General features: G+C 47.3%; 1 protein-coding gene across 1 annotated transcript in view; it reads left to right on the plus strand.

Moving 5' to 3' along the window:
• CLCN1 (chloride voltage-gated channel 1) overlaps positions 1 to 16,728 on the plus strand; it is an 85,802-nt gene that overhangs the window by 24,101 nt on the left and 44,973 nt on the right. The window contains exons 2-6 of the mRNA XM_056848584.1: positions 4,656 to 4,809; positions 5,689 to 5,820; positions 8,395 to 8,523; positions 10,422 to 10,555; positions 12,012 to 12,089. Coding sequence (XP_056704562.1) covers positions 4,656 to 4,809; positions 5,689 to 5,820; positions 8,395 to 8,523; positions 10,422 to 10,555; positions 12,012 to 12,089 — 627 coding nt within the window. The remainder of the gene's footprint in view (positions 1 to 4,655; positions 4,810 to 5,688; positions 5,821 to 8,394; positions 8,524 to 10,421; positions 10,556 to 12,011; positions 12,090 to 16,728) is intronic.

Genomic DNA, 16,728 nt, shown 5'->3' on the forward strand with positions numbered 1-16,728 from the left:
AATGCCAAAATAGTAACAATTAATTGCACATCTATTCAAAATCAAATTAAAACTTTTTGGCTGAAATTTATTCAACAAAACTGATGAACGTGGTCCAGTGGTACCAGCTCTTCAAAGTCTGGAAAAAAATTCTGATAGTTTCCACCAAATTTGCCAGCATGGTGCCAGAGCTTGATCTACTGTAAATTAGTGAACAACACTGTTGAAAGGGCCCACCTCTAGTGCCCCCCTGCTGCCCTCTTGCCTCTTAGTGCCCCCCCTAGGTAATCCCACCGCCCCCAGCGGGTGGTACTGCTCACTTTGGGAACCACTGCTCTAATGGTAACCCTTGATGTGAAAATAAGTGTGCCAAAATTACACAAGACTGTCTCTATTTTTATCAATGAAATGTTAGAAAGTGGGATATGTTATTTTCAGAACTATGCCCAAGTCAGGTTTAACCATACAGCCACACCAAACACCATTCAAGGACTACCCACCACGCTCAGGAATCCCGTGCCTGAATGCAATCTGTGCCTTGGCTTCAGGCAAGCGATGAAAACATCCTAGAAACTGGGTCATGCTCAAGTTGACATGAGCGCACCATGCCGGAATCATACGTCTTCACTCCTGAGTTCACATTGCAATGCTTTTGCTTCAGAGGTTGCCTGGGGCTTCTGATGCTCCTGCTGAGAATGCCGGTTAGGGCAGCCGCTGGAAATGGTTGATTCGGGTGCCCTCTTACCCTTTGACAGGCTTGCCCCCAGCTCAACATCTGGCTGGACAAACCGCTTAGATTTTCTGCAGCTCAGTCAACCGTTTTCCCCAGTTAATAGCCTTGAGAACGCATTTCAGCACTTTTAGCAGAATGGAAATGGGAAGGATTTCAGATGCCACCTACTGATTTTGCCACTACCGCCAGGTCTCCTGAGACGCAGAGGGCAGAGCCAGGGAGCTAAATGGTGCCCGCTGAATCAGGGTGGAGACGGATGGCATGAGAAGAACACAGCCTTCTAGGGTTGCCAGCTTCGGGTTGGGAAATACCTGGAGACTTTGGGGGCGGAGCCTGAGGAGGGCAGGGTTTGGAGAGGGGGGGGACTCTAATGCCATCGAGTCCAATTGCCAAAGCGGCCATTTTCTCCAGGGGCCATTTTCTCGCCTGGGGATCGGTTGTAATAGTGAGAGCTCTCCAGCCATCACCTAGAGGTTGGCAGCCCTACAGCCTTCCAGTGCTTGTGGTGGCAGAAGATGTCAGAAGCCTGGTGGACATGGAAAGGGGTAGCAAAGCAAATAGCAGGTGTCTCCCAGCCATGTCTTTTGATAAAAGGTAAGTTGTGTCATCGAGTTGCAACGGAATGATGGCAACCCATCTTGGGGATATCGATGCAAGAGATGAGCAAAGGCGGCCTGCCAGTTCCTTCCTTTATGTACAGGGTTGCCAGCCTCCAGGTAGTGGCTGGGGATCTCCTGCTATTACAACTAATCTTCAGTGAGATCAAGATCAGTTCCCCTGGAGAAAATGGCTGCTTTGGCAATTGGACTCTATGGCATTGAAGTCCCTGCCGTCTCCAAACCCCGCCCTCCAACCCAGAGCCAGCAACCCTATCCAAGTAGCAACTCTGTACTTCTTTGGTGGTTTCCCATCCATGTGGTAATCATGGCTGATCCTGCTTAGCTTCTAAACGCTGGTGAGATCAGGGCTGGGCTATTTAGGCTGCTAAGTCTTTTGACAACGTACCTTTATTAGGGTTGTCAACCTCCAGGCCCTAGCTGGAGATCTCCCGCTATTACAACTGATCTCCAGCCGATAGAGATCAGTTTCCCTGGAGAAAATGGCTGCTTTGGCAACTGGACTCTATGGCATTGAAGTCCCTCCCCTCCCCAAACCCCGCCCTCCTCAAACTCCACCCCAAAAACCCACCAGTGGCGAAGAGGGACCCGGCAACCCTAATCCTTAACCAGAGATTTTTCTCCTTCCCCGGGAGATCCTAAGACAGAGGATGAAGCACCCTAGCAATCCTCAAGTAGTTCTGTCTGACAACTCTTCGGTTTGCTGATGTGGGACTAATGCAGGATTTTTTTAAAAAAAATTTGCTTAAAAGGACATTTCTCTCTTCTTCCTCTCAGCAGGTACATTATTTATTAGCATGTAGAGCAAAAAAAAAAATCCTAGTAAATTGTAAATGGTTATGGTGGCAATCCTAAGCACAGTTGCTAAAGAATCAAGGCAACTTACATCTGAGTAAACATACTTAGGACTGCACGGTATGCTTAGCAACCGGCATGCTGATAAATGGGTGTTTTCCACATCAGCAGCTGGAATGATAACTTCTTGAGCTCTCCCTTTTGCAGAAGTACGACAAACCACTGCTGGCCGGGTGAAATTGCTCCATTTTTCAATCTGACGAGCTACAGCAAGAATAGTTGGTTGTTTTCTTTGAAATTGCAGTTCTGTATCCCAGGCCTGTCAGTATGTTTAGTTTATTGTTCATCACTGGCATTCTGAAGATAAATTATTTTTATTATGTTATCGTTTTCCTCTGAATCTTGTGAACTTAGTTTTTTTGTGTCAGTCTAGTTCGGCTTTGTTAAAACCCAAAGCTCAAATTACAAAAACTCTTGTCATTGGAATTGGGCTGCCAGCTCTGGGTTGGGAAACTCCTGGAGATGTGGTGGAGCCGGGAAGAGTGTGGGGTTCTCTCCAGGATCAGAGGAGCATGCCTATTATATTAGGTGCTGAGGAACACAGGCAGGATGGTGCTGCTGCAGTCGCCTTGTTTGTGGGCTTCCTGGAGGCACCTGGTTGGCCATTGTGTGAAAAGTCTGCTGGACTTGATGGGCCTTGGTCTGATCCAGCATGGCCTTTCTTATGTTCTTATGGGTTTGGGGAGGGGAGGGTCCTTAGTGAGGTATAAGGCCAAAGAGTCCACCCTCCAAAATAGCCATTTTCTCTAGAGGGACTGATCTCTGTCATTTGAAGGGGAGGGGCTGTGGCTCAGTGGTAGAGCATCTGCTTGGCATGCAGAAGGTCCCAGGTTCAATCCCCGGCATCTCCAGTTAAAGGGACTAGGCAGGTAGGTGATGTGAAAGACCTCCGCATGAGACCCAGGAGAGCCGCTGCCGGTCTGAGTTGACAATACTGACTTTGTTGGACCAAGAGTCTGATTATGTGTAAGGCAGCTTCATGTGTTCATGTGAGATTGGTTGTAATTCTGAGGGACCTCCAGGCTTTATCTGGAGTTTGGCAGCCCTATGGAAGAAACTTTTATACACACATCTACTTTGTAATACGGTATATTGTTTGGCCCTGTGCCTCTCCAGTGTAAGAGCTGGGTCACATAGGGAAGTTCTTCAATTGATTACTACTGCAAGAAATAATGAAATGGTTGGTATGTATGAATGAGCTCTGCACCAAACTTTTAATCACACACAATGCTTTTCAGTGAACTGAAGGCTGAAACAAAAAAGAGGAAGATCACACATTATATCTATAAAATGCAAACTGCAGATTTATACAGCCTCAATTTACCTTGGGGCCAAGGAATGGGGAGGGGGTTAACACTTCAACCTCCACTCAGTTTGACTATTCAAAATCTCCCTCCCTGCTTTGTTATTACCAGGAGAAACCATCTTTGTCCTTTAAAAATGCACACACATTCCCCTTGACATGCTGACGTCAAAGCACAGAGCCTGCTTTCAAGAAGCAAAACCAAGAGGAGGACAAAGGGTTAAACACCTTTCCCTGCACAGCCCCGAGACAAATTGAGACTTATGGATAGGACTGCATTGCATTTTATGGACAGAATGTGATGCATGATTTTTGTGTCAACTTTTCAGCTGTCAAATTATCCCTTCCTTTGCCTGCAGTGTAATCAAGTGAATGTGTGAACAGCCTCTACATCCCATGGGGACTGAGGCAAACATTTATCTTACCAGCATTCTGTGAGTACATTTCTTGTGTGGGACTTGTGTCCCAGCTGGACATGATAATGCAGATGGGAACTACAGATGCCCAAAGTTGTCTACATAAGAAGGATGTAGACAAGCTGGATTGTGTCCAGGTGAGGGGTCTGGAGACCAAGTCCTATGAGGAAAGGTTGAAGGAGCTGGGTATGTTTAGCCTGCAGAGAATACTGAGAGGTGATATGACAACCATCTTCAAGTACTTGAAGGGCTGTCATATAGCAGATGGTGCCGAGTTGTTTTTTGTTGCCCCAGAAGGTCGGACCAGAACCAACGGGTTGAAATTAAATCAAAAGAGTTTCCGTCTAGACATTAGGAAGAATTTTCTAACAGTTAGAGAGGTTCCTCTGAGGAACAGGCTTCCTCGGGAGGTGGTGAGCTCTCCTTCCCTGGAGGTTTTTAAGCAGAGGCTAGATGGCCATCTGTCAGCAATGCTGATTCTATGACCTTAGGCAGATAACGAGAGGGAGGGCATCTTGGCCATCTTCTGGGCATGAAGTAGGGGTCACTGGGGGTGTGGGGGGGGAGGTAGTTGTGAATTTCCTGCATTGTGCAAGGGGTTGGACTAGATGACCCTGATGGTCCCTTCCAACTGTATGATTCTATTATTCTAAGCAGCTAGTGCACTCTGTATCTCTATCCTTCTGATCCCTGTCGTCTCATAAGTAGCTCGACAAATGGCAAACCCATGGCTCTGCTTTGTCTGTTCCCAGCTCTATGGCCAGTACACAGACCAGCTCCCCAGCCTTTCTGAGAAGGAAGCAGACCAACTCCTGAGCAAGAAAAAGCCCCAAGGCAATGGCCAGAGCCCGGTAAAGCAGAGCAGTCAAGCTGAAATCAAAGAGGAGCGATACTCCAAGTGCCATGGTAAGCTACCGTAAAGTGTGCTCTTCTGATAAGCTCTCCTGTCCAGTGAGGGATGGATCAAAGCTGGCCCTCCTCAAACTGCTTGTAGTTCCAGCAAGGGGAAAAAAGACAGGCTCCTTTGTTGAGGCTGTCTTTTTTACTTTTGGGGGCTAAAAAAGCCAGAGGGATTCCATTTCAATCAGGAAAACAGGGCAAGGTGCTTTTTAACTTACAACAAGTTGCTTTTAGTTCCAGTAATGGGAAAAAAGACAGGCTTCTTTGTTGAGCCTGTCTTTTTCCTTCTTGGGGCAAAAAGAGCCAGAGGGTTCGTTTCAATCAGGAAAACAGGGCAAGGTGCTTTTTAAACATAAAACATGTTTTTTGACCCCAGCAAGCAGCTGTAAGGGTCCAATGTGCATCAGAGCTGTGACAGTAGAGAAGGGGGTTTAACTCTCCCACTCCTTGGGCTTTTCCGCATCAGATCTTTGCTCCAGCTTGGCTTCTTACCTACACCTATGTATCCCCTCCCTAACACAGGGTATCTGTCCCATTGGAACCCCATGAGTCTGGTGACCACAGGATGGTGGAGGTCAACAACCCCCCTCCGCCCCTTTACACACCTTACACACAGTATCATTTGCGTGTCATTCCTCTTCTGCTTTTTGTTCAGGTTTCCCCCTTGTTTTATCAGACCACTTTTGCGGTGGTCTGAAAAAAACTCTCGGCATCTTGTCCGCTGAAGCTCAACATCCTACTCGTTTCCGTCCTACTCTTTCAGTATCAAAGACTGAACTTTCTCAGGGAAATGGGCAGGACTTTAAAAGTATTTCACTTGGTCTGGATCAGCTCCAGACAAGTTGATTCCAGCTCAAGCTGTTGCCTCATCTTTCTCTTCCACAGCCTGTGCTAAAAGCATCCAGAAGTACATTACCAAGAAGCTGGGAGAAGACTGGATATTCTTGGCTCTCTTGGGCCTTGTCATGGCCTTGGTGAGCTGGGGGGTGGATTATGCCAGCGCCAAGAGCCTGCTAGGTAGGTGACCTTGTAGTCTCAAGTTATCTGTGTTTTGGGGTGTAGTGGCTAGAGCATCAGACTAAGGTTTGGGGAGACCCAGGGTTCGAATCCCTGCTGCGGAAGCTTAGTTGGTCACCTTGGGCTGGTCGTAGTCAGCCTAGCCTACCTCGCAGGGTTGTTGTGAAGATACAACGGAAGAAAGGAGGACAAAGTAAGCCGCTTTAGGTCCCCATTGAGGAGAAAGGTGGGGTATAAATGTCACAAACAAATAAATACCCTGCTTTATCCCAAATTCGAAGACATTTAAATGCAACGAAGAGCCACTATTAAAAGTGAGATGGTTGGGACACGAGAGGTTCTCTAACCTTTAAGAGAGCCAGCGTGGTGTAGTGGTTAAGAGCGGTGGTTTGGAGCAGTGGAGTCTGATCTGGAGAGCCGGGTTTGATTCCCCCACTCCTCCACATGAGCAGCGGAGGCTAATCTGGTGAACTGGGTTTGTTTCCCCACTCCTACACATGAAGCCAGATGGGTGACTTTGGGCTAGTCACAGTTCTCTCTGAACTCTCTCAGTCCCACCTACCTCACAGGGTGTCTGTTGTGGGGAGGGGAAGGGAAGGTGATTGTAAGCCGGTTTGAGTCTCCCTTAAGCGGTAGAGAAAAGTTGGCATATAAAAACCAACTCTTCTTAAAAAAAAATGAAATGTGGTGAGGTTGTCCATTTCATTGGCACAGTAGTTGAGCACTTAACCTTGGCCTTCCCCCCCCCTTGTTCTCTCAGTCTCACTTTCCCCAGAATGCTTTGCAGGTGCAAATAGGGTTGCCAACCTCCAGGTAGTACCTGGAGATCTCCCGCTATTACTGTTGATCTGCAGACGGACCAAGATCAGTTCTCCTGGAGAAAATGGTTGCTACTTTGGAGGGTGGATTTTATGGCGCTGTACCCTGCTGAGATCCCCCCTCTCCTCTCCAAACCCTGCCCTCCCCAGGCCCCACCCAAAAAATCTCCAGGTATTTGCCAACCCAGAGCTGACAGCCCTAGTGGGAAGGCAGTTAGGGGTGGAAGCCAATTCTGAGCAGAATGTGAGCTGGAAGTAGGGTTGCCAACCTCCAGGTATTTACTGATAATCAACAATGCAAAACAAATTGTATTAAATGCTGGAAGACAAATAATACTGAAGTGAATGGTGAATGCAATATTTACAACAATTTATATAAGTCCATATTATATGTCAATTGATGTCCAAGATGGTAATCATCATGCTGAAGAATAAGATGGAAAGATGGGATACGATCGTTTCGAAGTCTTCTTCAGTCCCAATTATATCACCAAGAGTGTATGCACTCGTTTCAATCACGACTCATTGTCTTAAGCCACAAGGGGAATTAACAAGTTCCTCAAACGGATACAAGTTGTAGCTGCACAATGACTTTTTGCAATAATCAGTAGTTCCAAAGGACTCGAATATGCCAGTGCAAGCTTGGTAAACACAGCGTCTTACAGTAGGTATACAATGTTCCCACAAGGGATACAAAGTTCTACACTCTGAAACGATCGTATCCCATATTTCCATCTTATTCTTCAGCATGATGATTACCATCTTGGACATCAATTGACATATAATATGGACTTATATAAATTATTGAATATATTGCATTCACCATTCACCTTTTGTATATAGCACTTCAGTATTATTTGTCTTCCATCATTTAATACAATTTGTTTTGCATTGTTGATATCAGTAATTTCCTGTACTAATTTCTAAACCTATGGTAACAGTACAGAGGTGTTTCTTTATGGTAACCTCCAGGTATTAGCTGGAGATCTCCTGCTATTACAACTGATCTGCAGCTGATGGAGATCAGTTCCCCTGAAGAAAATGGTCACTTTGGTCATTGGACTCTATGTCATTGAAGTCCCTCCCCAGGCTCTGCCCCAAAAACTTCCTGCTGGTGGCGAAGAGGGACCTGGCAACCCTAGCTGGAAGGGAAGGAGTTAAGCAGTCCCTCCCCCCAGCCCCAACTCAGCGGATGCCACTATTAGGCCATTTATGCACGGTTGATTTTGATGCTCTCTCAAAGCTCCTTTTTTAAAATCCAACCTTTAAAATGCCTATTCATGGTCCCGATGCAAGAGGAGAAAGCAAAATTAATTCCACCCCCACACACACTTGCCTGCTTCTTTGTTCCTTCGTTTGCATAGCCATTAGCAATCGTCGTTTGCATAGCTAACCCGCAGGTGTGATTCTTCATGCTTCCTTGAGTGGATGCTTTGAGGTGGGGACGGAGCAAATAAAAAAGGTTGGGTTAAAGGGGCTCTTAAGAAATGCGAAGCTCGTATGTGCCGGCTTCGCAGTGACTTCTGGAGTGATGGCTCAGTGTGAAGAACTAAAAAAGAATATGCGGGGCACTTCAGCCTGGAACGCGCTGCTAATTATCAAGCATAAACGGCCTTAGAATCTGGTGACCCGGTTTGTGTTTGACCCAATGATCAATTCCTGCTGTGATTCACTTCGATCTCTTTGCATCCCTTGCAATTGGTGCTTCCTTTAATAACATTTTCCCGTCCCCCCCCCCTTTTTTTTTGGTCCACAGTTTACAAGTGGATTTACAAAGAGCTGCACCCGAGCATCCCGATGCAGTACCTGGCCTGGGTGACCTACCCCCTCGTCCTCATCCTCTTTGCCGCCGTCTTCTGCCAGTTAGTCTCTCCGCAAGCTGTGGGTGAGACAGCAACGTGTGCAAAGATCGGCCTGCCTGTCAAAACACAAACAATCGACAATGGCAGGCCCCAGATTTTGAAACCCAGGTCTCCCTCAGTCACTTCTGGGGGAGAGGCTGGGGACGCCCCCTGATTTTTTACAGTGTAAGGTGTATACAGATGAGGGGAGCCAGTGCGGTATAGAGATTAAGAGCGGTGAACCCTAATCTGGTGAACCGGGTCAGTTTCCCCACTCTTACACATGAAGCCAGCTGGGTGACTGATGTGGACTAGTCACAGTTCTCTCAGAACTCTCTCAGCCTCACCTATCTCATAAAATGTCTGTTGTGGAAAGGGGAAGGGAAGGTGATTGTAAGCCAGTTTGATTCTCTTTAAAAGGTAGAGAAAAGTGGTTATAAAAACCAACTCTTCTTCTCCTTCTCCTTCTCCTCCTCCTCCTCTACCTGCAACTGACTTTACTTTCACTAGCTGGATTCATTGCTGGTATTTGAACCCAAGGAGGGAGGGGAGATTTAGCTGGGAGATTTAGCCATGACTTTAAAATTTTCTCCCCACCCCTGCCCTTACAGTGCACGATTGGAGAATATCTAGTTGTGTCTGGCATCATGTTTTGTTTGAACCTCAGTCATGGCTCAGACAGATGACAGTCTCCTGTCCTTCTCTATCTGTAAAATGGAAAGTGCAGACTCCTGCAGCCTCAGTTTGCCTTAGGGTTGTCAACTTGTCAGGCAGTTTAACCCTTCAGCCTCAACTCGGCTTAAAGGAGAGGAAATGTGGCCAATAAAGCACATGCCTTTTCTTTTTTAAAATGTTAGTAGCACAGCAGGGGAGCTATGGTTGCCAGGCCCCTCTTCGCCACCGGCCGGGAGGTTTTTGGGGCGGAGGCTGAGGAGGGCGTGGTTTGGGGAGGGGAGGGACTTCAGTGTCATAGAGTACAATTGCCAAAGCGGCCATTTTCTCTAGGTGAACTGATCTCAATCGGCTAGAGATCAGTTGTATTAACAGGAGATCTCCAGCCATCACCTGGAGGTTGGCAACCCTAAGGGGAGCCCATTTTGCATACTGAAACCAAGTGGAAATTGAGTGGTTGAACCCTTTCTGCATGGCTCCCAAATAGGGTTGCCAATCTCCAGGTAGTAGCTGGAGATCTCCTGCTATTGCAACTGATCTCCAGCCGATAAAGATCAGTTCCCCTGGAGAAAATGGCCGCTTTGGCCATTGGACTCTATCAGGGCTGGATTTAGGTTTGATGAGGCCCTAAGCTATTGAAGGTAATTGGGCCCTTTATATGTCCAGGTAACCGGTACAACAGCTTGACCTACATTCAACTGTGCTGCACTGCGGTCTGCAGCTGCATGCTACATGTTGCCATGCAACCAGTCCATGCAGAATGTAGGCACCCTATATATAGAAATGAGCAAACCAGTGATATTTTAGGGAGCAGGCTAGCAGGTGGGGCCCATTACTTACATCATAGGAGCCTACACAACACAAAACACTGTTGCTGAATGTAGGTTTTATTTTATTTGTTTTTTATCTTATATTTTGGAAATGTACATCCAGGTTTTTTTTTCCTTTAAATTTTTTTGGGGGCCCCAAGAGAGTGGGGCCCTAAGCTATAGCTTGTTTAGCTTATACGTAAATCCGGCATCACTCTATGGCATTGCACTCCCTCCCCAAACCCCGTCCTCCTCAGGCTCCACCCCAAAAACCTCCCACCGGTGGCGAAGAGGGACCCGGCAACCCTGCCCCCAAGGCAAACTGAGGCTACACGACCGGATAAATTGCAGTATTATAGGCCTGTGGAGATGTGTCTGAGGCCTCAGTCTCTCTGTGTGAGTTGTGGTCTGTTTCTACAGTACTGTCCTTCAGTGCCATTTTTTTCCCCTCCTTTGTCCAGGCTCTGGGATCCCTGAGCTCAAAACGATTATGCGGGGAGTCGTCCTCAAGGAATACCTCACACCTAAAGCTTTTGTGGCCAAAGTAGTAAGCCTGACAGCTGGTCTGGGAAGTGGGATACCTGTTGGGAAAGAGGTGAGTACAGGTGCCTGGGCTGAGGGGAGATTGTGTGCCAGAAGACAGAAACCATAGTTAGTACTGGGGAATAGGATTGCCAGGTCCCTCTTCGCCACTGACGGGAGGCTTTGGGGGCGGAGCCTGAGGGGGTGGGGTTTGCGGAAGGGAGGGGCTTCAGTGCCATAGTGTTCAGTTGACAACGTGGCCCTTTTCTCCAGGGGAACTGATCTCTATCGGCTGGAGATCAGTTGCAATAGCAGGAGACCTCCAGCTACTACCTGGAGGTTAGGATAACAAAATCACACCTCTATACTCAAATGTTATGGTATGAACTTAGGATAGGTATAAGAATGAGTCACCCAAAAAGGTAAGTACAATATTCTATGTCGATATAATAGTCCCAAGTATAAAGCACAAACCATATAATCACAGTCCTATATAACATCAATATAATTCTAATCCAAAATGAAAAATGAAAAATGAAAACCCCTCATGTGCAACCCAATAATAGTCCAATATAATGTGTCCAATTGTGGTCAACCAATTCTCCCGGTCCAGAGAATGTTCTTAACAACGTAGCTTCACAGCCGCAAGGTAGAGATGGCATAAGAACATAAGAAAGGCCCTGCTGGATCAGACCAAGGCCCATCAAGTCCAGCAGTCTTGTCACACAGTGGCCAGCCAGATGCCTCCAGGAAGCCCACAAACAAGACGACTGCAGCAGCACCATCCTGCCTGTGTTCCACCGCACCCAATATAATAGGCATGCTCCTCTGATACTAGAGAGAATAGGTATGCAGCATGACTAGTATCCATCCTAACTAATAGCCATGAATACCCCTCTCCTCCATGAATATGTCCACTCCCCTCTTAAAGCCCTCCAAGCTGGCAGCCATCACCATGTCCTAGTCAATTTCAGGCTGTAGTGAAGACCAGATGCTTGCCCAAGACGGTTCAGCATTCAATGTGTATAAATATCCATAGCGCAACTGACCAATGCACAAAAAGCAGTCCCGGATAGCTAGCCTTTTCAGTCAAACCTTTCTTCAGTGTGCGCTCATTTTGCCCAAAAGCACTAAATTCTGTGTCTGGAGCTGCTAACACAGTCAGTATTCCTCAGTGGGCATATTTAATACTATCGCTGTATTAACTCTGATGTGTTACCTGTAGGTTTTCTGTTTTAATTAGAAATATAAAATTGCTGAAATTGAAGCTGTATCTAAGTTGGAACTGCCCCTGGTGAATTAGCAACCTGAATATTGGTAATTTCATTTAAAGAGAGTTATGATAAATTATTAACAAGCTATATTCCGAGACAGATGGTACTGCTTGACATGGGATACTTTCAAGGCGACGAAGGGGGAAAGGGAGCCAAGTGGAGAATCAAGGAGTCGAGAGGCCAAGTCTGTTTTTATTTCGGGCCGATATCATGGCACTCCTCATTCTGCTTCCCTTCTGCTCTTCTCTTTGGCAGGGCCCCTTTGTGCACATTGCTAGCATCTGTGCCGCCGTGCTGAGCAAATTCATGTCCATCTTTTGCGGCGTATACGAGGTAAGCGCTCTGCATGCTCCGTCGGGCTTGGGGAAAAGGTTGCGGAGAATGTCAGGCGGGAGTGCCTCGCGGGCCTAGAGCCGGGAAAGGAATCTGCACTACTACAATAAATTCTTCAGTTATAAAGTAGACGGTGCAGTAATAACAGCAGGTGGCTACATTAGCTACCTGGTAAATTAAAAGAAGTAGATGGTAGGACAAAATCACAGTCCGGCAAGAATCGTGTAGAAGAGAGCTTTGTACTTCAAACAGTGCCAAAGCTGCTTCACACCTTATTATAGTCAGAAGGGTTAATAGTTTTAGTTGTTTTGTTTTTTCATAGAATCACAGAGTTGGAAGGGGCCATAAAGGCCATCTAGTCCCTAACAGGGGGAGCTTTGCTCCAGCTATGCCCACTCGGCTGGCACAGTACTCTCCGTACCTTACTTGAAATTGGTTAACATGGCCACAGGAAGTAGGAAACCTTTGGACCCAAACATGCAGCTGCCACCTGAAGTGTCCAGAAGTTCTCTTAGACTCATCATAGAATCACAGAGTTGGAAGTGTCCATAGAGGCCATCTAGTCCAACCCCCTGCACCATGCAGGATCAGCCTAGAGCATCCCTGACAAGTGTTTGTCCAGCCTCTGTTTAAAGACTGCCAGTGAGGGGAAGCTCACCACCTCCCTAGGTAGCTGATTCCACTGTCGAACAACCCTTACTGTAAAAAATTATTTTCCTAATATCCAGCCGGTACCTTTCCTCCTGCAATTTAAACCCATTATTGCGAGTCCTATCCTCTGCTGCCAACAGAAACAGCTCCCTCCCCTCTTATAAGTGACAGCCCTTCAAATACTTAAAGCAATCATGTCCTCCCTCAACCTCCTCTGCTCCAGACTAAACATTCCCAAGTCCCTCAGTCTTTCCTCGTAGGGCTTGGTCTCCTCGTAGAGCTTGGTTTTCTGGATACCAAACCTAAAACACTGAGTGGGGTTAGTGGAAAGGGCCGTCAAGCTACAGTTGATTTATGACAACCCGTAGAGTTTGCAGGGCAAGAGATGTTCAGAGGTGGTTTGCCATTGCCTGCCTCTGCATATGAACCCTGGACTTCCTCAGTGGTGTCCTATCCAGGTACTAATCAGGGTCAACCCTACATAGCGGGCACAGAAGGGCCAATATACATGATACATGTGACATGAGTCAGGCCCCAGGTGCTTGATATAACTTGTAGTCACACTTATGGCAGGGTAGGATTGCCAACCTCCAGGTACTAGCTGGCGATCTCTTGCTATTACAACTGATCGCCAGCCGATAGAGATCAGCTCCCCTGGAGAAAAGGGCCACTTTGGTAACTGGACTCTATGGCATTGGAGTCCTTCCCCTCCCCGAACACCGCCCTCCTCAGAATCCGCGCCAAAAATCTCCTGCCGGTGGCAAAGAGGGACCTGGCAACCCTATGCTGGGGCAAACTGGCCTTCAAAATGTTCCATTGCTCCATTCAGCTCAGGAGCGCCACTAGATGGAGGAGGGGCTTCAAGCTTCTTTCCCACACCATTTTTTGCCAGTGGAGATCAAGAAAGGGGAGCCCAAGGAAGGGGCAAAGAATCCCCCCTACAGCTTTTCTGCTGGTGAAAAAGGTGTGGGAAGGAAGCCTGAAGGCCCTACCTTGCAGCCCCCCTGAGCCGAACAGAGCAGCAGAACACTTTGAAGTTGAGTTCCCCCCATCAGATGTGTGACTATGAGTTGGGTCGATCCAACTCATATCACATGTATCGTATATTTTGGGCCAAAGTTTGGCACCCTAAGAATCTTTGCTTCCATTTAAACAAACGACAGGGTTGTAGACCTCCTGGTTGTACCAAAAATGTTGGAGATGCTATCAATTTCTCGTAAAGAATCAGAAATCAAAGATGGTTTTGGCAGGGCTTCTGGCAGCCATGGATGTGTCTTGAATCTTCTGCACAGCTGTAAACCAAGAACTATTTTTTTAAAGAAACGCTCAGCTTGCTAGCTCTCTCCTATGGCTGCATTTCCCCTACTAAAACATCTAACCTTGTTATGCCTAAGGCCTCCTGCCATCAGTCCCCTGCTACCATCCTATTGCTTGTGAAAATATTTCCAATTCTCGCCCAGAATTACTATAATGTATACAAGACTGCCTACAATGGATTTTGTATGCAAGGGTTCTGTTTTCTGTGTCCTGGTTTTTGCCCGTTTTAGCACAAAATAAACAGAGTCCTTCTTGTATCCACTGCCCATATATCCTGTTTGGTTTCAAAGTGATTCATGATTATTTACGATTTCATCAAGAGTAAAGCATTAATTTGTCAGGAGAACAGAGAGTGCTTATTCGTGTGTTTAGATATTTATAACCTGATTTCCCCCCCAATGGGGTCCCAAAGCAGCTTACAACATTTCCACCCCTCCTCCATTTTATCCTTACAACAACTTTTTGTGGGTGGGTTAGGCTGAGCGGGTGTGACAGGCCTTGGGTCGCCTGGCAAGCTTTCACGGCAGAGTAGAGATTCGAACCTGGGACTCCCAAATCCTAGTCCAGCACTCTAACCACTAGGCCACAATGCAAACATTGGTCGTTTATGCACGGGTACTTTCACTCACGTCCCCCCCATCTGTCTTGGTTGTTCCTTGGAGTTATGCATGAGTTTTCCGTCCATTAGAGATGACCTCTCTGCCAGCCCTCACAAATCCCAGGACGTCCTGATCCTCTGTTAACCCAATTCTTCCCTCTCCCCTGAGCTCGGCCCGGGTGAAATCCCCAAGCATAAGGCAAAGCGCGGGACACGCAAGCTTGGTTTCTCTCACAGCCAATTACAAAGTAGCGTATAAAGAGGCAGGGATTCAAATGCTTCCTGCTTCCTCGGAGCTCTTTCTGAGCAGAAGAAAGGCTTTTTAAAACCAAGGCTTGGATTTCTCCCCCCTTCCTTTCAGATTGCTCCATTTTTTTGTTCTTAAAATGTTTTTTATGCAGCAATTGGGTTTGGGGGGATTTTCTCTCACAGTAAGCACTACAAAGTAACCCAATTACAAAGCAGCATTAAAAGGGGTGGGGACTTGATTTGAGCTTGGAGGCTGCTGGTGCAGAGCTTCCCAACAGGAAGGTGTGGGTCCAGCAAGCAACGAACCTCAGGTGAAACTCCCATGCATAAATGACCATTGTGTGCCGTGAAAATGTGGTTGTTGTAAGCAGATGCGTCTGGAGACTGTGTCTCTAGAAGCTAATTGCGCCAAGCGACGCTGGCTGAAATGCAAAGGAGATTGGTGCTGGTGTTATGGAGAGACTGGCCGGGCAATTTCCTCCCGATAGCACGCAACCCAGGCCAGGTTAGTACGGAGACTGGCATAGAGGTGCAGGGTTTGGTGGCCCATAGAAACGGAACCACGACTGACGTCGGCTGTGTGCCGCGGCCGCCTCTCCATGCCAGACCAGTTCTCTGCACTAAAGACAAACTCCGTGTGCTGTACGAGAAGGCTGACTCGGCTGTTGCCCATGGCTTGGTTTTGGAGGAGGGGGGGACTAACCACAAGGCCGTGCTGCCTCTAACCCTGGCATGCCTCTCTCTGGCTGGGCTCTCTGTTCCAGAATGTGCACAGGCAGCTCGACTTCCTGGCAGCGGCTTGCGCGGTTGGCGTTGGATGTTGCTTCGGGGCACCTCTCGGAGGCAAGTGCGTTTATTCAAACACTTTACCCTTCCTGGCTGAAGAAATCCCTGGCACAAAATCTGTATTTTTGGCACAGCTTGGCTGCTTTATGGCAATGCAGCAGGCCTGTTATATGTTGTAGACCACACGTACTGGGAAGCCGGCAGCTAGGTACAGATCCTCCTGATATATGGGGTGTAAGTCGGGTGAAGTTAAGTCTATTGGACACGTTTTCTTCAGATGCTCTTTCTATGAGGAAGCAAGATTTAAGCTTATTTCCCCTCTCCTTAATCTAACAAAGGATAGCTGTGAGGAAGGGAGGCTGAGGAATCTCCGATGGGAAGGGTCAGCCCAGATGATGAAACAAGAAGCTAAATTCTGTGCTGCGGTATACGAGAGCCGTCAGACAAAGCGGACATTTCCCACGGTTACCACCACCGACTGCTTAGGGGCTTCCTTTTGATTACGCACACCTTTTCTGACTGTCAGAGATGGCCTTGCTCTCCCCGCACATTTTGCCCGCATTTTCCAGATTCTGGCTAAAACAGCATCTGGAAAATACAGGCAAAACGCGCAGGGAGAGCGAGCCGACCTCTGACTGCTGGAAAAGGCATGCATAATCAAAAGGAAGCCCCGAAGCAGTCAGTGGGGGGGGGGGGGTGGCCACGCAGAACCGTCCCTGCGTAAAAGGCCCCTGAGGCATTCACAGTAGCCAGGATGATCCTTACAATAGCATCCATCAAGCCGGAGGGAACATCGAGTGCTGTTTCGAGTCCGACCGAGAAGGAGAAGAATGAGATAATTAAAAAATAAAAACAAATACAAATAATAAAAGCAAACACAAATAAATATTAATGTATCGGGAGCTGTTTGCTCCACACTCTCCCCCTTGCCATTGTGACGTGACCTTTGGCAACAGCTTTCTGCAAAGGCTCTTGGCAAAGTGTAGCTAATGAGTTATGGAGTGCCCTTGAGGTTTGATCGCTATCCAAACAAGCTGC

The sequence above is a fragment of the Euleptes europaea genome, chromosome 4 (assembly GCF_029931775.1).
Source record: "Euleptes europaea isolate rEulEur1 chromosome 4, rEulEur1.hap1, whole genome shotgun sequence".
NCBI classification, from domain to species: domain Eukaryota; kingdom Metazoa; phylum Chordata; class Lepidosauria; order Squamata; family Sphaerodactylidae; genus Euleptes; species Euleptes europaea.